Here is a 21,686-nt window from a genome sequence, read left to right as displayed (position 1 = left end):
AAAAACCTGGAACATGGCTTTGCGGCTTTGCCAAAGGCTGGCCGGAACTGGTTTGACGGAAGACCAAGCCCTTTTCCGTACGGTAGTTTCTGTTTAGGTACACCTTTCCTGCCACCTGTCAAACTAGAAGTTTGGACATTTGACATTCTCACATTCTGTTTTTGGAACAGATGACAGTGAAGTTGGGAAAGGGATGTGTTTGTAATTGTTGCTCCTGAAAACATAAATATTTTTTAATCAAAGTTTTTGAGATTTTCGATTTTAAATGTCAAGATGGAAAATATTGAGAAAAACGTGGTGCTTCTTTTGAACGGAAGAGATGCCGAAGAACCACAGGATTTCTGTGATTTCACACTTGAAGATCAAAATGAAGCTGCCAGTAAGTATCTAATTCTGAATTTCAAAACACCTCTAAATCTAAACCCTGTAATATTTTCCTTGTAATATTTACGCCAAGGAATTCTGATATATTTAAGCTCTGCTTTCAACTCTATTATGTGTATTATAGTTTCAAAGGGTCTTGCTCCTTCTGCACCACCAGACTTTGTTCCCATCTTGAAACAGTCTGTGTGCTATGTTGTGATGGCTGTTATCATCAACGAAAAAAATGAAATCTTAATGATGCAAGAAGCTAAAAGTTCTTGTGCTGGGCAGTGGTATCTTCCTGCTGGTAGAGTTGAACCGAATGAAAGCATAATGGTAAATTAAAAATGGAATAAAAAATTATTGCTGTATCTACGAGAACTATTATATCTACAGGATGCATTCAAACGAGAAGTTTTGGAGGAAACTGGTTTGACAGCTGAAGCTGCAACATTATTGATGGTGGAATCAGGTAAAATCACTTTATTGAACAGGAACAGGCTCAACCACTTTTTTGCAATTATTTTTTCAGCTGCTGGATCATGGTACAGGTTTGTTCTGGCTGGGAATGTCACAGGTGGCTCAATCAAGTTACCTTCTCAAGCAGATTCAGAATCTCTGCAAGCCAAGTGGGTCCACAATTTATCTGACCTCAGCCTGAGAGCAGGCGATATTCTATCTATAGTTGAACATGCTCGCTCCTTCAAAACCCAGCAAGAAAGTCAACAAGCATTCCACCCCTCTCTTCTTCCTACGCCTCGCTCATACACAAAGTTATTTTTAAGGTTGATCATCTGCGCACGACGTAAAACAAAGTAAATAGTACATACAATAAATATTCCGTTGCGTGATATTAATCTATTACCGTGTTTCTCGCTATTATAGCAATAGAGTACACATCTTAGTATCAGAAAAGACGGCGGCGCATTTGCCCATTTGCGAAATTCACCCTGGTCGAAGTTTACACGCAATCCTCAAAAAATTTATGACGGTTTGTTAATTTAAAATGTATCCATAGTTCCCTTTAAGTTGTAGGTTCAATAGACGTGAATTTTACTGTAGGAAATGTTTGGCGCTGATTTACCATCGCATCGGCCTCACGGAGTCTTAGCTTTGGGTCACAATTATCAACCACGCCCCAAAATCTCGGATGGACTATGTCTAACTTTGTTAGTTTCTGTGCGGCTTCCACTGGAAGAAGTCGGATTAATCGATAAATATTCATGGTATGGTAATATACTTGTAATACTTAACTATATTTACTACTAACACGGCAATTGCATAGGCCACGACTACTTAAAAATAGATACATAAAAATTAAAATCATAAAAATCTTAAAAATAAAAATAATATTCTTGAAACCAATTCAGGTTTCAAGTGAGCTTGGAAGTGGCTGGTATTCTCCTGTCGAGAATGGGAAAATTCCGCACTGTTCCACTCAACGTCGTTCGGTAAGCAGCTGGTAAGTTGGTTTATCTCAACTTGTTGAAATCTACCAACCCTCGCCGGCCTGAATATGAATATCAATGAATAACTCAACCGTACTTGCAGATAAATTGTGTTTTATTTGTTTATATTTGCAGGACTTCAGAATCTGACGCATAAATTGACTTCAAGTTCTTCCGTGTTTTCATTTCGTTTAGTTACAGTAAACGTAGTGAATTATCTGATGTTTTATAGAATTGTTAATGCCGAAAAGTCTTCTGTTTTTAAATGTTGCGTTTTTTTCCAGCTATCATTCTTCCGTCCATTGGTACATGTCTGTCGGCGTTGTGTATATTTATGAAACTGTGACCATTTCCAATACTTTTATTTATACACATGAAAATACACAGTTGTTAACCTTCCTTTTAATTGCACGTCGATGGAGCAGGTACAAGTTAGTGCCACAACCGGTCATCAGTCATGTACGGCCTTTCATTTGGCTCAAAATCAAAATTGCATCAGCCGTATTTTTTCAACGACTTCTGACGACGAAATTCTCTCTTCAGGATTATGTTTCAACATTTCCATGATTAAACCATGAATTGGCCCTTGAATTTCTATTAATTTCAAACAGATTTAGTTTTTGAAACTTGTATAGTTAAATTTTAAAAAATGACTTACTAGACACATGGACTGATGGGTTATCTGCAATTATGTTGGGCACTCTCTCGAAGCGCGAACCAAATGGATGAACACCATTTAACAAATAGTACGCAAAAATGAGGCCTTCTGTAAAGACATCGCTTTTGATGGTTCCTCTTTGTCGTGGTGACGACTTGTTTTCATTTTCTTCTTGTTCGACCATTATCTTGAGGATTTCAGGGGCATACCAATTATCAGTTCCCCTACTAACTCCACTGATGGAATGACTTCCTCTTTCGTTGACTGGTTTACTTAGTCCGAAATCGGCCCATTTCATCAAGACTGTTTTCCCAGTCGAATCCGCCCAGATGAGGACGTTTTCTGGTTTAAGATCCCGATGGATCAGTCCGTTTATGTGAATGTATTCCAGTCCTTCGGCCAACTGAAGGAGGACTTCCTTTTGCGAGGGCATTGGTCCACGATATTTTTTGGGGCTATCAATTTTCAAAAATAATTTTTCCAGCGAGGATTGGCACAATTCTAGTGCGTAATACCTGATTAAAATTTCGAATAATTATTAGAAATATTTATCTTCGAAGATAAAATTTAATCCATCAAAAGAAATTTACCTAAATTCTTCATCGCTACAAATATGAAAAAGTTTTATGACATTTGGGTGATCAAGCTTTTTTAAAGCTGCTTCTTCCTTTTCGTTGCTTACGATGTAGGCCGTCTGAATCCTTTTGACAGCCACCTGTTGCTCCCCGAAAGTTCCTTCAAACACGATCCCGTAAGCTCCTTCGCCCAAAATCTTACCTTTGTCTATTTTTATCATTGTTGGAATTCTATTTTGTGAAACAACGGTATTTTGTTAAGAAAATTTGCCAGCAGTTAATTTGGCTTGCTGTCTGATTTTCTCTCAGCACTCACTCTGACTCCTCCTTTTCGACCGATTCGTTACGCGGAACATAAGACAAATCTCTGGTTCTCCTATTATTTTCACTCACAATTTTAAAAATGGAGTGAAACTTATGAATGTATGGTCAAATTTCTGATGGCAAGTGAATTTTGATAGTTGTTCTGGTTGGTTTTTGGGCGTTGCTCGACGCATTATACTTTATCAGTTATCCCTGATAGATAAGTTTGTTTGACGCGCTGTATATTCATGACCTTTATTACTCCTTTTATCGGGTTGGTAGGGATGAAACGGAAGCGGCTGTTGATACGCTTTGATGCAACACCATTTAGGGTGTCGTGACTCGTGTGTCGCGATTGTCGTCCTTGAGACACCAGAGTGCTTCATCCCTAGTATACTTTCCATTTGCGCAATTTTGTCGGCTCTGTGGCACAATACAACTTCATTGAATTTTAAATATTTTAATAATTGATTTTTAATTAATTTCTATTGTCGCGTAGTTCTTCTGTCGGGCACTGGAGTTCTATTGTCGGGTATTTTTTAAAATAATATTTAAACAAGGAGTTCTTATGTCTTTGGAGTTCTACCGTCGCATACAAAGAAATCTTTAAAAATTATTTAAAATATTGGGGTTCTATTGTCGGTGGAGTTCTACGGTCGCCATACCTCTGTGGCTCCCGCTGCGCAGGAAGATATTTGTACCAAGAATCAAGCACTCATTCGTGCGTCCAGTTGAGGGAATAGTACAAAAATTAAATGTGATAGAGAAAAAAAGTAATAGTAATGCAGTCAGATTTATTTGCTAATAATAAAATTGGAGGTTTACATATTAATATTCAAAAATTCACAATTATTCTGTTTTCAATTATGTTTTTGCGAATAAATTCTTCTTGCCTTTATTTTTCAAATGTTGGTTATTCTTGAGACGACTTCGGACGATGAAATTCGTTCATCGGGATTGTTCTTCAACATTTCCATAATTATGTCGTGATAGGGTTGTTGCTGCTTTTTTATTCCTGCGAAGATGTACGTAAAATAAAAATTAACTTAATTCGATTCTTCTGATTTAAAAAAAAAAGGAAATATATACCTTTCAGATGTATTGGTTTATCATTGAGAATGTTGGACGTTATTTCGTGCGATTTTGATCCATAGGGATGAACACCACCCGAAAGAAAGTAGCCGAAGATGAGGCCTTCCCCAAAGACGTCACTCTTGACGGTTGCTCTCAGGCGTGATGAAATTACTCCAACATCATTTACACCTTTCTCTTCTTTTTTATCTTTCTTCTTCTCTTTTTTCTCCTTCTTCTCTTTTTTAGCATCCTTCTCTTCACTATTATTTTCTGTATCTTTATCCTTTTTTTCCTTCTTTTCTTTTTTCTCTTTCTTCTTTTCAAGTTTACCTTCATCTTGTTCCGCTGTTATCTTTAGTATTTCAGGGGCATACCAACTATCAGTCCCCTTGTTGATTCCGCTCATTGAGCAACTTCCGTTTTCGTTGACGGGTTTGCTCAGTCCGAAATCGGCCCATTTCAGTTGGACTTTTTCTCCGTTGTCCACATGAATGAGGACATTTTGAGGTTTGAGATCCCGATGGATCAATCCCGTTTCATGGATGTGTGCCAATCCCGTGGCCAACTGAAGGAAAACTTCTTTTTCTGAAGGCATGGGACCACGATATTTTTTCGTGTCATCCTCTTTCAAAAATAGATGATTCAGCGATGCTTGGCAAAGTTCTAGCGCATAAAATCTGGTTTAATAATTTAAAAAAAAAAAATTATTAGGACGATGCGTGTGTGATTTTAGTGTGACACTTAACTACCTGAAATCTTCATCACTTTGAACGTCAAAAAGTTTGATAACATTTGGATGATCAAGTTTTTGCAGAGCTTCTTCTTCTGGTTTGCTGCTTTCTGTATTTGCTATTTGAACTCGCTTGACGGCAACTTTTTTTCCGTTCCAGGTTCCTTCGAAAACGATTCCGCAACTCCCTGTTCCTAAAATCTTGCTTCTATCTATTTTGATCAAAGGCGAAACACTATCACATCATAAAACAAAATCTCTATGAAGATTGTATGTAAATAATGTATTTTGCATTTAATTTGTTTTACCCTTGTTCTCCGGTTGTTTCTAGGTTCCTGACACCATTTGACAGAGATCCTTCTTCTGACGTCATTATTTCCGCAAAATGGCGCAATAAGGAATGTAATGCAAATAAATTTTCTACATGTGAAACATCAGTTTACACCAGTTTTTCAATACTTTCATTTTTAAATTTAGAATTTATTCGTCTTACTTGAGACGTAGCTCTTGAAGATCCAATTAGTCACAATTGATGGGAACGCACAATTTTGCAGCAGCTTTGCCGTTACACTGAATAATGACAACTTGAACTGCGAATATTTTAAGTCGTAAGGTGATACATATACATCTAGTAAGAAATCTCCAGAGGCATTAGTTGCACGTCAGTAAGATTGCATTTATCTTACTTTTTTATCGTGTCAATTTACGAATCACCCGTGTGGAATTTCGTTAAGGTGGTATAAGGAGGGTGGAAGGGTGGTGCGTTGAAGGTGGGCCGCGGTCGGGTGATAAAGGAGCGTTCACTTCCGACCGAAAATGCCAGGTTTGAGGATGTCAGTACAGCAGATATCATTTCGAACATGGTCAGACTATCTTCAAGTTACTTTGTACGTTGATAATGAAAGGTTAGCATATTAAAACATCCGGATTTTATACAGACGCCCTCAATCCCTTTATCAATTACTAAAATATTAATCTTCCAATCTTCCTTACATAGGCGCACTCCAATTGAACAGGAGTTTTCATGGTGAAAAAGTAGACACCACAGTTTTATAACTATTATTTCCCGAACTTCCGGTCAACTTGCTTGCTATTGGATTCGTAATGAATGTTATTCTCATATAACTTCGCGTAGACTGTAGGCTTTAAAAAAATATTCAGGGTACTTAAATACGGTATTTTGAACCTTGATTTGGTATTGCTGTTTGATCTAGTTTTCATTGAGTAACGGTGGTTCCATTTTCTTAGGTCTATAGGCATTTGAACGGGACACGGCATTAAAATTGTTGAAATTTTATTCACTTTTCAGTTTGCATTTTCGAGTGAGAACGTTTGGAAGTAAAATCACCACACGCCAGCGATCGCTACGGAAGTGTTTTTATTTTTTCAACAACTTGTGATGAGGAAATTCGGTCTCCGGGATTATGCTTCAACATTTCCATAATTATTTTATGAATCAACTGATGGTTTTCCTCTTCTGCAACGGTGTAACAAAATTTCGATATTACAACGGAAGGTTTTATTTTTATAAATAGAGTGACCTACTGATGAGTAGATTGACTGGTTTATCTTTAAGTATGTAGGACGGAATCTTAAGAGGTGAACCAAATGGGTGAAGACCTTCCAAGAGATAAAAGGCGAAGATGAGACCTTCTGTAAACACATCGCTAATAACGGTTCCTCTTTGACGATGAAGGGGCGTTGTTCGGTTCTCTTCTTCATCAATTTTCATTTTCAATATTTCAGGGGCATACCAGTTATTGCTCCCTCGGTTTGGTCCACTCATGGAACAGCTTCCTCTTTCACTGACTGGTTTACTTAGTCCGAAATCGGCCCATTTCATCAAAACTGTTTCTCCAGTCGAATCCACCCAAATGAGGACGTTTTCTGGTTTAAGATCCCGATGGATCAGCCTCATTTCATGTATATGCGCCAATCCCATGGCCAACTGGAGGAACACTTCTTTGTCTGAGGGCATTTTCTCACGACATTTTTTCTGATTTTTGTCACCCCAAAATAATTGATGCAGTGATAGTTGGCACAATTCCAGTACGTAATACCTGATTGGTAATTTCCAAATTGCAAAACATTACGTTGTGGCGTTTGATCAGTGCTAGTAATAATCCTATCATATTTACCTGAAATCTTTGTCGACTTCAACATCTAATAATTTGATGACATTGGGATGATTAAGACTTTTTAATGCTTCTTCTTCTTTTTCGTTGCTTTCGGTGTTAGCTGACTGAATTCGCTTCACAGCTACCGCTTCTTCCCCCCAAAGACCTTTATAAACGATGCCGTACCCTCCTTGTCCTAAAATTTGTTTCTTATCAATTTTTATCAAGGGCAGTAATGCACTGCTGCTAGAATTAAAGCTAGAGCAATATTTCGTCTTTAGTAAATTGTTTGTTTACTCTATATTTCTATTTTGTAAATTTTGCCTTTACCGTTGTTCTGATTCTCGAGTTCCTATTGTTTCGTACTGCATAACGACATCCGAAAATGAAGTTCCGTCGTTGGTTTCTACTTCCATCAACTTCTTGAGGAGAAAAGAAGGAAGAAATTGGCGTGAATTTGACTTAATTTACGAATCACTTAATCCAAAAGTGACGTATCTTGTGCAACTGCTATAATTCACTGCATATAGACAACTGCCTGGGTTGCCGGTTGTCGTGATAATTGTTATCTACTGTTTATAATTCAAATATGGAGTTACGCTTCAAGGTTTCATGCGATTTCTTTAATGCAGGATTACAAATGTAAACTGTTTCAACGCGTCTTGACGGAAAGTATACCACCGTTCTCAACCGGTCTCTTTCTCTCTCTCTAATTTTCGCTTGGTTTTATGCTTCCATTTCCCGGGAATATAAGGGAATAAGGAACAGGGTTATGAAAAACAACACTTTTTGTTCCTGCAATTCCGGTGTGCGTGATAGGTGTCTAGTTTGCGGATAACACATTCTAGTAGGGCTATCCGGCTTTCCGATTAACTTTAGGCTTACCCGTGCAATAGCGCATTTCCCCCCTTCAAACACCGTCAACGCATACCTATCCTACTATCAGTGACGATTTTTCGTTTGTGAATTATGGAAAAAGTATGGACTGACTAAATTTAGATCGCGATTGAGATCGCGACATAACGAACCATTATTATTATTTTATTTTTGCACATGAAAATACACGGATGTTACCTTCCTTCCAATTGCTTGTCTCTTAAAATAACTGACTCATCAAATTTTATCATATAAGTTGTTCCCTTGTGCCAGTGTGCTGTCACTTTTGCAGGCTAAATTTTATGTTTACAATGAAAGTGATTATTCTTTGCTATATGCTCAAAATATTTTGATAAAAACTTACAAAGTTACTGGTGTTCAGTATCCCTTCAATGATGCCTGCACTAAATGCAGCACAGTTCAAGTTTCCTTTGTCCTTTGGAACAGAAATGAATTTGTTCACCAATGATTCTTTTTCAATTAGATAATAGGTATGGTCATCATCATTGGCATGTTCCAGCTTATCAGCTTCTTTGCCAAATAAAGACTTAAACATACAAAATAGAAATAAGATTACTTAAGATTAGTTTACCGTGAATACTATCCTTGCTTTTTGAACTACTTACTTTCCACACAGTTGATTTGATGAAAATCAAAATTTGTAGTAATTTAATCTCTCTTTTTCCATTTTTTTCTCGAACAATTAGTAAGTCAAGCATGCGAATACCTACTTGCTGTCCAAATTCGGAAAGCCTATGGAATTATTATTTTTGCAAATATATTAATTAACTTGTCTTTCTGCAGTATTAAAAAAAAGAACTTTGCTTACTTAGCCTGAAGTTCAGGTACTGTTGACACTCTGTTTTGGCAATATTGTACAATTTCTGAGAACAACAGAGCAAATCCATTCAAGCTAACTTCATTTTTCCCTTTACTAATAGAGCGGTCTAAAATAGTCGTCTTCAGTTTTAAAGATGACATTTTTTCTTTCTTCAACTATAAAATGACAGGTTCATCTACCTTAGAGAGACCAGAATACATAAACAATTGCAGACGAATGGTTGTCAAACGGATTACTAAAACTCGGGAATGGACTTTAGGGAATTGTGGGCGGGGAATCGGATCGCCATATTATCGTCGACCCGGCAATGCTGTACTCGAATGTCATAACAAAATAGAGACATTCAAAACTTATCCTTTTTTTGAACAAACAACTGTGATATTACTGTAAAATATGGGCGAACACGTTACACCTTTGGAGGACAAATGGGAAAAAGTTCTGTTTAAAAAAAGCAGTTTTCCGGATAATTACACTGATCCTAAATTTCTAGACGAGATCAAACGTAACGTGCATTTTAAGCCGATCGACACACGAACAGCATTGTTGAAATCGACTCGAATATCCACACAGATCAGTGTTACAGTTATATTTTGGGCTGTTTTTCTCCAACTTAAAGATGGCAGTGCAATCTGGGAAGTGACTTATGGAATATTTTCTTTCATCATCATTGCTGCCTATGTGGTCTCTTTCCGTTTCAACAACATTTTACCAGTCCTGAAAAATGTTTTTCTTTTCATAGCTGTGGGCTATGGTTGCACACCTGTGCTCAAAACATTGACAGACACCATTAGTACAGATTCCATCTATGCAATGAGTGTAGTTCTCATGTTGGTGCACATTGCCTTTCATCAATATGGCATGGATGGAGTTTGTGTGTCTCCTTATGTCTCCCTTAACGCAGCCATCTGTGGAGCAATATGCCTGGCATCAAGACTTCAAGAAACAAGACATGCCTTTGCATTGTTAACTTTGGCTGTGCAAGCGTTTGCTCTATTCCCTAAATTGTATGAAGTACTCAACTACACCCTAATTGCATTCATAATTTTGACTGCTGGTGCTTTTTGCTGTATGATTTCTATCTCTCTGGTTTCAGCTATACTGTTCCTCCTCTCAATATTTTGTGTGAATCTAATTTTCCCATTGTGTTTTGTTTGGGCTCAGCAATATAAAAACAACATTTATGGCCCATGGGATGAGGCAATGATTTTTAACAGATGATCTTCATTCAAAATACTTTGTACATGTACAATAAATAAATTATGCTAAAATTTATCATATTTCATTTTAAATTTCTCAGTTTTGTCGTTTTGTCGGGTGCATCTCACAGTGACGGAATCGCACTAGTAAAGGTGGCCATAAATAACAGCTTTTTTTTTTTTGCTCATAAATATATAGTGTTGAAAGTAAAGTGTTTCATTAGTAAAATATATCACTAATAATTTGATTGTTTAGTAACTCGAAACAGTACCCATTAATAACTAGTTCTTTAAGTAAAATGTCTCATAAGAACGAAGTTCTTGTGGTTCTTGTATCATAAGAACTTCGTTGCATTGAAAAATTGTCTCACTAGTATTTCTCGAGGTATTTCTGCTCACAAGTAACATCAGGTTAGGTTAGGTTAGGTTAGGTTAGGTTAGGTTAGGTTAGGTTAGGTTAGGTTAGGTTAGGTTAGGTTAGGTTAGGTTAGGTTAGGTTAGGTTAGGTTAGGTTAGGTTAGGTTAGGTTAGGTTAGGTTTGGTTAGGTTAGGTTAGGTTATAAAATTGGTAATTCCCGAATCACAATCACGGCGAAGCCGTGAACATCATATTATTATCATCCACGGCGAAGCCGTGAACGTCAAGTTATTATCAATCACGGCGAAGCCGTGAATATAATTTTATTATTATCCACGGCGAAGCCGTGAAATTAAATTCGGTATCATCCACGGCGAAGCCGTGAAATTTACATTCGGGATCATCACGGCGAAGCCGTGAATATCATACTGGATCATAGGGGGTGTTACTGTTGATGCCTGTTACTAACGAGACGTTGTCGTTATACTACAAAATACTACTGTATCACTTTCCCTTTTCACACGAAATTTTGAAAAAGAATTATGAAACAATTTACTATTGACCATTTGTTGGTATGAAATAAATAAATTATTTAGAAAATTTTGATTTTCTACCGAACGGTATTATTTGAGATACGTTTTACTAGTGATACACTGTAGCCATTTTCAATTTTACTTGTGATACAAATTACTATAGTACGATACTTAAGCGCCTTTTTACTACTGCGATTCCGTCATAGTGCTACGCACCGGTTTTGTCTTCATCAACTACAGCTACACCCTTTGAACTATGTTATTTTTTTGTCTGCGACGCTTATAATAGGCACATTTTATGGCTGTTAGTAATTTTCCTCTTATTGTCCTGCGTGGATGTGTTTTTTGCGTGTATTTTTCCATTTCCCCTTTCAAAAAAGTTTTTTTTTTTTAAACTTCAGCACAAAATTATTCCGCGCAAACTGTGCGCATTTTGTAAACTGTGTGTACTATAGCTGCCGTCAGAGACAGAGCAGCCGATGTTTATAGGATTTTTTTTTTCGTTTGTTTTGGTTTCTTTCTTTCATTTTCATTTTGGATTCTGCGCGAAGATGAGTGCAGTATTTATTGCATTTTCAGCGAATTTTCAGTTTAAACGTTAGATATTGCCACATTTCCATCCGTAGTTTCCTCTGTTTATGTTTTTGGGATTACGGCATGTCATAACATGATATAAGAGGTTTCATTTGTGAAACAATTCACAAAGTAATAATGCACTGCAATATAATTTTCCCTTTTTGGAATTAAAGTGAGTATAGGTAAGCTATAAATCCTATAATTAATCAGTTTATGAAGAAATTTCATTAATTTGTATTGAAATTATTAAATTGATTAACTATATCATTGAAGAATTTCTTTCGGAACTTTAGATGTATTAGTACTGACTGATTACCATATAACCATTCCTAGATCTTGGATTAAAAATTATATCTCCTTTCTTAACAATAGTGCCAAATTTATCAAGTTTCTCACACCAGATGGAAGCAAACAATCAGCAAAAATGGCTGCAAGAAAGCTTATGAAGTATTTGTCTGGAAAGGAAATGAGAGATTGGCTCACAAGGTAATTATGTCCCCTCATTTTTGTCAGAAATCTTAAATTTTATTAGATGTGGATTCACAAAATATATCCAAAAAATATATCCTGTGTGCTGGAACATGACAAGAAAACTGATTCTCAATCTGCAGAACTCAGCTCAGTGAAGTGGTGATTCTTTTGGACTTTTATATAAAGTCAATAAATCAACTAACTGTGTGTAGTCCTATAGATCCACCTTTTTTCATACCATCACATTATTCACAATAACCATATTAGACATTTATAAAGCCCCATACCTCATACATTTTTAACCCTAACCTGCTGTACATTAGCTATATGCTGTAACATTGTAATTGCTTAAACTCATTTTTTTTTTCTATCTTTAAAATTTTTCAGCACACATTTTTGGGGACCTTTTGCAACTTGGTCAATTCCTATAGCTGCTATTGCAGATACACAAAAAGATGCTAGTTTGATCAGTGGGAAAATGACTTTTGGTAACATGGTTCTTTCTCATATTCTTATTTGGCCATTTTTTCATAAGTACAACTTCTTTTCTCTTCTTTTAGCTTTGTTGATGTATTCTTCTATTTTCATGAGATTCGCGTGGAAAGTGAATCCACGTAACTTACTTCTATTATCTTGTCACTTTACTAACACGTGTGCCCAACTAACTCAAGGAACAAGATTTTTGAAAAATAAGTACAGCAAAACAGATGTGTAGAAAAAAAAATTACCGAAATTTTTAAAAGTGGTAAAAATTCATACTCTAGTCTTGAATACTCACTGGTCATACTTGTTTATTATAAATGAACAATTCCTTTTAATAATGTTGTATAGAATATTTTAATTTACTATAAATGTATGAAATCTAGTCATCTGCACTTGTATTAAAATATAATACAGATTTTGCTCTTTTCTTTCTTGCACATCTATTTTCAAACAGTGGTTTTCACACACAAATTTACAAAAAATGAATGATTTCAACTTCAATCTGTGTATTATTTTTAGAAATTTAAATTAGGACAACCATTTTGTTGTTTTTAATCTCTTTAAACAGGTGGACTTGGAGAGATGTTACATTTTCTTATTACTTTCACATGAATGTCTCATTCGAAATTAAAATTCACACGAAAGGGGAAACATATTGGTCAACTGAGGAACTATTAAAAAAATTAGAATGGTGATTGGCGTCTGTGCAGTAAAGGGGATGAGGTGTTGGGTGATGAGTGTGGTGATCCCGGATAAATCCCTGAACTATGAAGTGGAGACTCATTATTCACACTCCAGAGCTGAGGTCCACGTTTAATAAAAGGCGAAACGTATCCCGAGTTTTCTGAGATCCCATTAGGCGGAAGAAATGCGACAGGATTTGAGCTTATTCGGTAAGGGGACCATCCGACTAAGAAGCGATATCCTTGAAGAGCACAGGGAGTACAATTTATTAGTCATAATATTATTATTCATCAAGCTATAATTAACGAAAATAACCAAGGAACTTACCGATATAAATGGCCGCACATGTGCCAAGTAGAGTTAAGAGACTAAAAGCTCTCTCTTGGACAAATTGCGACAATGAAGAAATCACGTTAGTCCAAGTTGCATCAGGAACGCACTGAACATGGTCACCAAATAACTTTATCTTAATCGCGATCTCTACATGTTGTCCTGTCAGTGGACTTCGAAGCGTTATGAATAACGATGTTCTGCTGTTTTCACTGAGATAGCCAGGGTTAAAACGAACGGGTATCTTGACACTGTTCGGCGAGGGATGTTGAGGAGCGTAGATGCTCAGAGCAGAGCTATCACTGCTGGTGAATTCTAGTTGCTGTAAATATATTAAAAACAAAAATTATAATCAAGTTTACAATATCTTTCGATATCAAATAAGTGATGAGTTACCCGAAGCACGCTCGATTTCCCCGTAATAATTAAATGCGAAGCTGGCTGAAGATCACTGACATGGACTTCTGGCGTTTGAATGAAGACGGCTGGATGGAAAGGCATTGCCATGTGAGCCACAGAATTGGAAAACTGAGCTTTGAGAATCACATCCGTGTCCAGGGTACTGCTTGCGGCGGTTGGATTTCCTACCGCTTTCACTACACACTGATAGAATCCCGATTTGGCATCAAATTCAGCTTTTGAAATAAAAACATCTTCGACGTTGATTTCACTTTCAGTTGCGAATGAAACGGTGCAAGTAAGAAGTGAGGTTCGCTGCCGCACGAATCGAGTCACAGCCTCTGCGCTACAATTGTCTCCTACTAAGCTGCCACCGTTCTCACGCAGACTAATGGCGAAAAATTGACCAGCACGCCGTGAATCTGTAATGGATTTCTCCGATGTTTCTTCAAAGCGGAGCGAAGAAATATGAGCTGTAGTAACTTCGGTTGATGTGCTCTGTTTTTCGGAAACGCTGTAAGTCACTTCGGATGTTCCCACTCCAATCACTATCGCCACTCCAGTATCCGAATCGATATTGAGCATTTTAGTATCCGCTGACCACTTGCCAACACCTCCATTCAACGGCCGCACAAGAGTAGAAAAACAAACCACATCTCCTAACACGAGGGCAACCTATTACAATATTCATTATTTTCGTAAGAAGTTAACTTTTCAGAGTAATTAAAAAATTAATAGAACAGAAAATATAACATTTTTACTTGCTGAGGTTGAATTACGTCAGCCACATCAAAGCGAAGGTAGTCCTTGAGACCAGGATTGAGTTCATCGGACAAATGTAAAACAGTTTGACCAACTTTATCAGCGTGCACAGTGAGTGTCGAATTGTCGGGATCAAACGAAATACGAATCAAATCAAAACGGCTAGGACGGAACACGAGTTGATTTCGGACTCCATGAAAAGCTCGGCCTAGCGAATCTCGGTAGCTTAAACGAAGCTCCAAATGAAATCCTCGTGGGACGACCGAAAGACGATCTGTGGGTGCCAAATTCAAAAGTGGAGAAGCCGTCAACATTAAGTAGGATACAGAGCGAACCTAAAATGACACACACAAAAAGACATCACTGAAAATCCTTTTAACAAAAATAAAAAGGTTAATTTGACAATTACCTCCACAAGAGTGCTTAATGACTGCGCTACTCCATAGGTGTTCACAGCCGCCGTAACGAGTGAAGCATGACCCACTGAAGGACCCGAACGTATATTGCCTTTGCTATCTGAAGTAACAAAATCATTCGATCCTTCGACTGTGTACTCAATAGATGCAGACGAATCCAAATTGGTCCGCAGATTGAGTTCGGTATTTGGCATCATTACGATCGCGTCACCAGCAGTGGAAAACGGGTTGACTAGCTGAAGTGACTCGTAAACTTGAATGGAAATTTCATCTGTCAGCTCGGTACGAACTAACTGGCCAGAATTTGGGCGGGACGTGACTTTAACTTTCAGAGTTGTGTGTCCCGGTTGTAAGGCCTTGAAGCGCGTCGCAAAATAACTGCCGCTTGACAACGGGTTCAAGCCACTATGAAGGAAAGGACTTGCCACCTGTCCAGATTGGTGATCACTCAAAAGCCATTCAACGATGAGAGGGGGATTGCAGGTTCCAAAGGCAAACGGAACTTCAAAGTCGTCAAGGCCCATCAGATATACAGGCATTTCAGTGTCTTGTCGTACTCGAGTCAGAGGAGCTGCTATCCGGATTCCTGATAGACGTACTACATGGATATCCACTTGGTCCTGGGAGTAGATCCGGGCTTTTCCTGTTTGACGATCAATGCCCACTGCTCGTGCAAACAGTTTTGTGCGTCCAAGTTGAATAGCATCAATGATTCCGTTTGAAGTACACGTTGCCATCTGTCCGTTTTCAAGACTATACTCGACAACGGCATCTGGTTGAGGCCCACCGGAACTCACCTAAATAAAGAAACTCAGTACAGTTGGACATTAAGTCAAAAAAATAAATATTCCACTTACCACTTGCATTGTAGCTCCTAATACTAAAGTGACATTTCGAGGGCTGAGTTTTAACGGAGCGAATACTTGGACATTCACAACCGAGCTGCGAACCGCAGCCGTGCTGAAAGCGACTGTAGTTTCACCGAATGCTACCCCTTCCAAAGTGTGATCTAATCCTTCGCTAGCTTTAACGCGCACAATCGAGGAACCAAGGTGAGGCTGCAACTTTACAAAGTGGAGGACATTGGCACCTAAGGGATGGCCTAGAGTATCAAACAATTGAACACTCATAGGAACACTACTGCCCTGCTCTATTTTGTCGGATACTTGTAATTCGATCCGTGAAATGCCAACAACCTGCCGATGGGATACAATTTATAATTATGAAAAAATGAGTTGTGAATAAATAAAAAAGTACCTGGATTGTTGTAAACGCAGGTTGACGAGTCCACAAACATTGATCTGTTACCGTAATTTTCAGTTCGCCGTTCATTAGAGGAGTTATCTGTTCGGTGGGATTAAATTTGTAATCAATTAAGGATAAAATTGTAAAAAAAAAAATTCCAGAATATACTTGAACGGTTCGATTCGTAGTGCTGTATTCCACCAGGGCAATATCTTTAGGTTCGTAATCTAAGTGGAAACTTCCAGATCCATCAGACAGGTGTAGAATCATCTATTTAAAAAAAAGGTGCAAGAAGGAGGTGTAAAGGAGAAAGTTAAGGAATGTGTTGGTGATAGTCCTGCATACCATACACTCGATTCTTTATAGAATGTATTTTTTTGATTTTTTAAGTTGCAAGATAACAAGAAAATGAGGTGTAAATCCATTTCAGGAGAATGAACCTTAACCTCAAGCCAGAATTTCACAGTTTCGAAGCGAGAAATTCAATAGAACATACCGAGTACCGAGTAATTAAAAAAGGCATCATGCAAGTAATAATTTTGAAATAACTGAAGAAATATTTTAAAAAATGCTAGAATATGTGCTAATAATGTTATGCGGCCGCGTCCTGTAACAATTAAATAAGCAGTTTGTTTAACTAGCAATAGGAAAAATTAGACAGGACGATATTTCTATAAATCGCTCCAAAAGAAAAATAATAAGACATAAAGAAAACAAGTACCTTATTCTTGGGATGGTTAAATAGCGATTCTCCTGCAGGTGCGATTTTGACATCATCAACAAGTATCAAATCAATCGTGTTGGTCAATCTTTCGTTGAATTCCTCTTCTTCGTCTGCTGAGCTATGAACCGGAGATCGAACCAGGGAAGGTTGAACGGTCAAACCCAGCATACGTAACACAGACTGCTTGTATCCAACAATCCTCACCGTAACATCAAGTGGGCCGGTTTTACCCGAAGGCCTCAACAGGCGATAACCTTAGTAGCTAATGTTAGAATGTGTTAAAATATTTAGGATTCACTTAAATCTTACTTCGTCCAAAAGTGGAGTATCCATCCGCTTGTTTGTTGTCGACCATCAGCCCTTCTTTGTTTAGTTTCCCTAGTTCCGTCTGAGAGAGAGTCCACTCCAACTCTACGCTAGAGTAATTGTCCAATTTGCGTCCATTTTCGTCTTTCACAACCGTTATTAATTTTAAATCAAGGTAAGATTGGCTGACTACTCTTTGCGTAACCGTGTCAATTGTGCAGGGAACTCTGGTTTCGTCTGGTAACCGTACTTCAGGAATCAAATAAATTTGCCCAGGATGCGCACATGAAACCTAAAACAACGTACATTATGATACCACTAAATTTTTGTAATTGCAAATTAAATGCATGACGCACCTTTATCGTGGTTGAGGCTTGAACAGGAAACATATTTGAAGAGGATGCAATATTTCCAACTTGGTATACAACTTCTGTATCACCGATTTGGCGACACAAGACTTCGACTTGGAAGACGTCTTTGTGAATATGCCTACTATCTGCTACGGCTAGTAACTGGCCAACAGACGCGACCGTTTCATTCGTGACATGAACTATTAAAAGAAGAAATAAACCATTAATAAAAATCGAAAAGAAAAATCTCGAAATAACTAACCTTTACGATAATGGCCCGAAGGTTTATTTATCCATGGAAGAGGCCCACCTTCAAATACAATCACTCTTGAAGACCCCAAAGCCAAGACAGTTTCTCGATTAACGGGCTCCAAATAACGAAGTTTACGGTATGACGACAAAACTATACTATCTTTAATGATGGTCTTTTCGCCATTGAACGTCAGTGCTAATTTGGTGACTGAAATGCCACTAGCGCGGACTGGAATTGACCGACAACCTTTAAACTTGGGTGCATCTTTAACCAATGGACCAATCTCGAAATTCTTCCGATCACTAAGGTCAATTCCAATCGAGACATCAGAGCAATCGTCAAATGCGATTTCTTCCTCGTTGGGCAATCGAGTCTTCATGGCTACAGGTACATTTAGATAATTGCCTTCTTCAACTTCTACGATGTGATTCAAAATTTTCATATTGAAGGCAGGAAGAACGTAGAGCTAAAATAAAAATGTATGAATACAATTAAGAGATTTTGCTAAATGTTAAAGCTATACGTACTGCAGCATCTCCCCGTAAGTGTGGGTACTTGGGAATATTGGCCGAAATATTACACCAGCCTTGTCCAATAGTTTTGGCAACTCCAGCTTGAGAAACTGCTGCAAATGACGTGTTTGAAGAGGCAAAATGGTGCGTTGATACGCCTCCAGCAGCCTTGTATTTAATTTCGTGACGAGGTTGAGTTACTGGATCCCAAGCTAACACTTGGATGGGTGGAGTTACTGTGATGCTCTCAAAGATCTCCATGTCGGCACTGGCTTTCAATGTTGGATTTAATTCAAGTTCAGTGCCATCAGTAAGCTTAATGGCGCGTAAAGAGGCTTTAACCTGTGAAAGTAATCGAATAATTTGATGCAAGAATATACAAAATAGATTAATGATCGTATTATAATCCTTTTTCTTGAATTTTTATTTTACCTTGTGTACTCCTAGCTTCGAAGCTTTACCATAATGGTAAGTGCCATTTGTTGTGGCTTTGTCAACTGTAAATGCTTGCGGAACATTGACTTTCACAAAAACATCGTCATTTGATTGGATTAAATTTCCGTGTTCATCAAATAATTCCACCTGATTTAGACATGGGAAATTGCAGAAAATGACGTAAATTTGTAGTATTTAACAAATTACTTGAATGGCATGGGTTCTGCCAAGAATAGTTGCCCAGCTTCGTTCTGGCAACAAGGCTAAAGAAAGACGATGAGGATGTACGACATGGACAATCACGTATGGAGCATGGCTAACATCGGGATCCTTCATATTTCTGTCACGCAAACGGACATGTGTCGATCCACGATCCAAAGCCTGACGAAAAAGTAGCAAATTAAACATTTTCCTTGAAATTATGAGTATGAAAAATAATGTGTTTCCACGCTTACCCGAACAGAACCGGTGTTTTCAATTGTAGCGCTAACTTTGGGATCGTCTGCCTCTAAATAATATTGTGACGAAGGTAAAGAAATGATTTCCGCCTTCCCTTGACGAATTTGGCTCAATCGCAAAGGCACAACAGTTCCCGGAAGAAGATAAACTTCTGGAGGATCGAGGACCAAATTTGCAACTACTACAATATTTACATCGACAGTAGGAACATTCTGCATTACAAAAATTAATTCCATGAGATTAGTACATTGTCAGAAAACATGTAAAGCAACTACGGCATACTTTGAAAATTTCGTCTTCAAGCCGAACAGACACTTTGGCAGATCCCGTTCGCAAACCTTCAATGAGAATGACATGGCCTTGGTAGCCGAGTGTCTCGAGAGCAGCTATCGACGGTTTAACTTCGTAAGAAGAATCGGCAAACTGAACCCAACGCAAGACAGGTTCATTGCCCGGTTCGGTATCCGTGGAATGGCCTTCAAATGTCCACCGGAACACCAATCCGTCAACGCTAGAAAATTCATTGCCTACACAAGAATGATATGAAAAATACCCTCTTCCGTTTTAATTTCAACGTTCTTAATACCTTGATCGTCTGATGCTCTGGCGTAAAATTCTTCGGGGGCATCTTCAATGAATAGTTCACGGGTTTTCATAGCAATCTGAATCGTATGGATGTGATTTAGAATGACGTCACATCGTAGAAGTTCCCCCGTGTCTAAAATTTTAAAGGATTCAATTCAAAAAAAGTAAATAAATAAATTCAACTATATCAAGCATCATTTAAATAAAATAACGAACTTATTTCTTTGGCCAAAACAATAGCCGATGTCTTATGAGAAGAAGTTCCTGAAGACGTAACGACAGCATGTCTAGAACATCTGTCATCGTCAATAATTGGGATAATTTTGACTGCTTCTGGTCGAGAAGAAGACCTAATTAAAGAAAGGAAAATGTTATATTATGATCATGTGAAGAGGACACGCATGGCTATAGTTCTTATTGCAGGTAATCAGTGGTCACGTTTGCATGAAACGAAATACGACAAGGCAATCCATTACGATTTTATTTCAAATTGTGCTGCGCGTTTTCCTCGTCCAATTAAATCGCTCCCTCTCCCACATCAAAATAAACGCTATTTCCTTAAAATTTTTCCTAGTAATTGTAGGAATGTTAAGTTATACTTTGTAGACATTCCTTTGGTAATTGTAGGATGGAGGGTACAAAAACATTTATGACACCAGGTAAATTTTTACTTTTGATTAAATTGATTCAAGTAAAATTATGGGAAGTGGGAAACGTTAAAAAATTTCTTTTACACCATACTTTTAGTCAATTTTAACCTGAGGCTTTAACAGGCAAGATATATAAAAACAGTTGATACAAATTGTTGTATAAAGAAATGAAATTATTGGATTTCACAGTATCAAACTGTGTTTAAAACTCTTATAATGTGAACGACAAAGAAAACCGCTTCAACATTAGAAGAAAGATTAACAAAGTTTTAAGTTTGTCCATTTCAAGGTATAAATTCACAAATAAACATGCAAGCTAAGTGGGTCTAAGCTTGTTTATTAGCAAACTGAAGACAAACAAGCTTCTCGTGTTTCTGTTGTGACAAGTGAGTGTAAACTCCACTCATCAAATGTGGTGTCAAGATTTAGCTCAGTTACTTGCAGACTACCAATTATCTTTTAAAACTACCGGTATAAACAAAAGTCGTGAAATTATATTTACCACGTGTAGCAACCCCCATCGGACACTTCCAACGTGAAATTCACCGGCGTTTTGGCAGAGATTGGTAATAAGACACGAGGTACATTAAGTTTAGATGTTGCAGCCAGAGCAGTAAAAAGTATTAATAAAAAACAAGTCCGAATCATTTTGATAATTTGTAGCTCATTCGGACCTACAACCGTCTTAAACTTTCAAAAACTTGATTTGGTGTGTACTCAGTGCCCACTGTTTTCGGTTTTGTACTTTTGTTGCAGAGCTCTGGCGCTTATTGTAATGCCTCAGACTCAGCAGACGCCATGGACAGTTAAAAAACGACTTGTCGGCGAGCCAACTTTCCCCTACTGTGTCTGTGTTCACTGTTCAACCTAAAAATAGAAATACTGTCATAGATCCCCCATGATAGATGTTTCATTCACTGAGCTGGGTAATTTTATGTTAAGCAGCTAGTCTCTTTTTTTCCTGGAAATTCCAC

The 21,686-nt window shown here is 37.7% G+C and overlaps 8 protein-coding genes across 11 annotated transcripts; 3 read left to right on the top strand and 5 right to left on the bottom strand.

The window, feature by feature from the left end:
- The first annotated feature begins 76 nt into the window (after positions 1-76).
- Positions 77-2,210, top strand: LOC124336107 (8-oxo-dGDP phosphatase NUDT18-like). 2 transcript variants are annotated; one of them, XM_046789771.1, is made up of 8 exons: positions 77-379; positions 509-699; positions 760-835; positions 896-1,178; positions 1,249-1,354; positions 1,426-1,589; positions 1,734-1,825; positions 1,947-2,210. In XM_046789771.1, exons 1-7 carry the CDS (start codon positions 274-276, stop codon positions 1,816-1,818), a joined length of 1,011 nt encoding a protein of 336 aa, XP_046645727.1. In that variant the 5' UTR covers positions 77-273; the 3' UTR covers positions 1,819-1,825; positions 1,947-2,210. The 2 variants fall into 2 exon arrangements, with proteins under 2 accessions (XP_046645727.1, XP_046645718.1); XM_046789762.1 differs by having other exon boundaries at positions 79-379; positions 1,734-1,814.
- On the bottom strand, positions 2,155-3,597 carry LOC124336389 (serine/threonine-protein kinase/endoribonuclease ire-1-like). 2 transcript variants are annotated; one of them, XM_046790183.1, is made up of 4 exons: positions 3,361-3,597; positions 3,060-3,267; positions 2,470-2,984; positions 2,155-2,405 (listed from the first exon to the last, which is right to left on the bottom strand). In XM_046790183.1, exons 1-4 carry the CDS (start codon positions 3,398-3,400, stop codon positions 2,296-2,298), a joined length of 873 nt encoding a protein of 290 aa, XP_046646139.1. In that variant the 5' UTR covers positions 3,401-3,597; the 3' UTR covers positions 2,155-2,295. The 2 variants fall into 2 exon arrangements, with proteins under 2 accessions (XP_046646139.1, XP_046646147.1); XM_046790191.1 differs by having other exon boundaries at positions 3,060-3,275; positions 3,361-3,595.
- Positions 3,598-4,124: 527 nt separating this feature from the next.
- Positions 4,125-5,813, bottom strand: LOC124336069 (serine/threonine-protein kinase/endoribonuclease IRE1-like). Its single transcript, XM_046789700.1, has 5 exons — positions 5,645-5,813; positions 5,460-5,571; positions 5,171-5,386; positions 4,437-5,098; positions 4,125-4,362 (listed from the first exon to the last, which is right to left on the bottom strand). Exons 2-5 carry the CDS (start codon positions 5,522-5,524, stop codon positions 4,250-4,252), a joined length of 1,056 nt encoding a protein of 351 aa, XP_046645656.1. The 5' UTR covers positions 5,525-5,571; positions 5,645-5,813; the 3' UTR covers positions 4,125-4,249.
- Positions 5,814-6,428: 615 nt separating this feature from the next.
- On the bottom strand, positions 6,429-8,199 carry LOC124336265 (serine/threonine-protein kinase/endoribonuclease IRE1-like). 2 transcript variants are annotated; one of them, XM_046790005.1, is made up of 4 exons: positions 7,599-8,199; positions 7,290-7,526; positions 6,697-7,211; positions 6,429-6,628 (listed from the first exon to the last, which is right to left on the bottom strand). In XM_046790005.1, the coding sequence occupies exons 1-4, from the start codon at positions 7,682-7,684 to the stop codon at positions 6,516-6,518; spliced, it is 951 nt and encodes a 316-aa protein (XP_046645961.1). In that variant the 5' UTR covers positions 7,685-8,199; the 3' UTR covers positions 6,429-6,515. The 2 variants fall into 2 exon arrangements, with proteins under 2 accessions (XP_046645961.1, XP_046645970.1); XM_046790014.1 differs by having other exon boundaries at positions 6,700-7,211.
- A 94-nt stretch (positions 8,200-8,293) lies between these two features.
- Positions 8,294-9,220, bottom strand: LOC124336992 (trafficking protein particle complex subunit 5-like). The gene is made up of 4 exons (XM_046790988.1): positions 8,974-9,220; positions 8,771-8,897; positions 8,509-8,691; positions 8,294-8,437 (listed from the first exon to the last, which is right to left on the bottom strand). The coding sequence occupies exons 1-4, from the start codon at positions 9,123-9,125 to the stop codon at positions 8,339-8,341; spliced, it is 561 nt and encodes a 186-aa protein (XP_046646944.1). The 5' UTR covers positions 9,126-9,220; the 3' UTR covers positions 8,294-8,338.
- A 98-nt stretch (positions 9,221-9,318) lies between these two features.
- Positions 9,319-10,247, top strand: LOC124336442 (phosphatidylinositol N-acetylglucosaminyltransferase subunit C-like). Its single transcript, XM_046790254.1, has one exon. It carries the CDS (start codon positions 9,379-9,381, stop codon positions 10,201-10,203), a length of 825 nt encoding a protein of 274 aa, XP_046646210.1. The 5' UTR covers positions 9,319-9,378; the 3' UTR covers positions 10,204-10,247.
- A 1,323-nt stretch (positions 10,248-11,570) lies between these two features.
- LOC124337287 (mitochondrial pyruvate carrier 1-like) lies at positions 11,571-13,028 on the top strand. The gene is made up of 4 exons (XM_046791396.1): positions 11,571-11,949; positions 12,021-12,134; positions 12,507-12,607; positions 12,680-13,028. Exons 1-4 carry the CDS (start codon positions 11,942-11,944, stop codon positions 12,832-12,834), a joined length of 378 nt encoding a protein of 125 aa, XP_046647352.1. The 5' UTR covers positions 11,571-11,941; the 3' UTR covers positions 12,835-13,028.
- Positions 13,029-13,091: 63 nt separating this feature from the next.
- On the bottom strand, positions 13,092-21,651 carry LOC124331340 (nuclear pore membrane glycoprotein 210-like). The gene is made up of 20 exons (XM_046788794.1): positions 21,215-21,651; positions 20,279-20,412; positions 20,064-20,195; positions 19,760-20,004; positions 19,474-19,689; positions 19,226-19,399; positions 19,016-19,165; positions 18,599-18,925; positions 18,081-18,537; positions 17,825-18,018; positions 17,472-17,760; positions 17,160-17,416; positions 16,607-16,708; positions 16,451-16,537; positions 16,051-16,389; positions 15,187-15,990; positions 14,777-15,112; positions 14,013-14,690; positions 13,614-13,938; positions 13,092-13,527 (listed from the first exon to the last, which is right to left on the bottom strand). Exons 1-20 carry the CDS (start codon positions 21,358-21,360, stop codon positions 13,286-13,288), a joined length of 5,634 nt encoding a protein of 1,877 aa, XP_046644750.1. The 5' UTR covers positions 21,361-21,651; the 3' UTR covers positions 13,092-13,285.
- Between the last annotated feature and the right edge of the window lie 35 nt (positions 21,652-21,686).

This window comes from Daphnia pulicaria, chromosome 1 (genome assembly GCF_021234035.1).
Source record: "Daphnia pulicaria isolate SC F1-1A chromosome 1, SC_F0-13Bv2, whole genome shotgun sequence".
In the NCBI taxonomy this organism is placed as follows: domain Eukaryota; kingdom Metazoa; phylum Arthropoda; class Branchiopoda; order Diplostraca; family Daphniidae; genus Daphnia; species Daphnia pulicaria.
The sequence above is the reverse complement of the archived record's forward strand: the minus strand, read 5'-3'. Positions and strand labels throughout refer to the sequence as shown.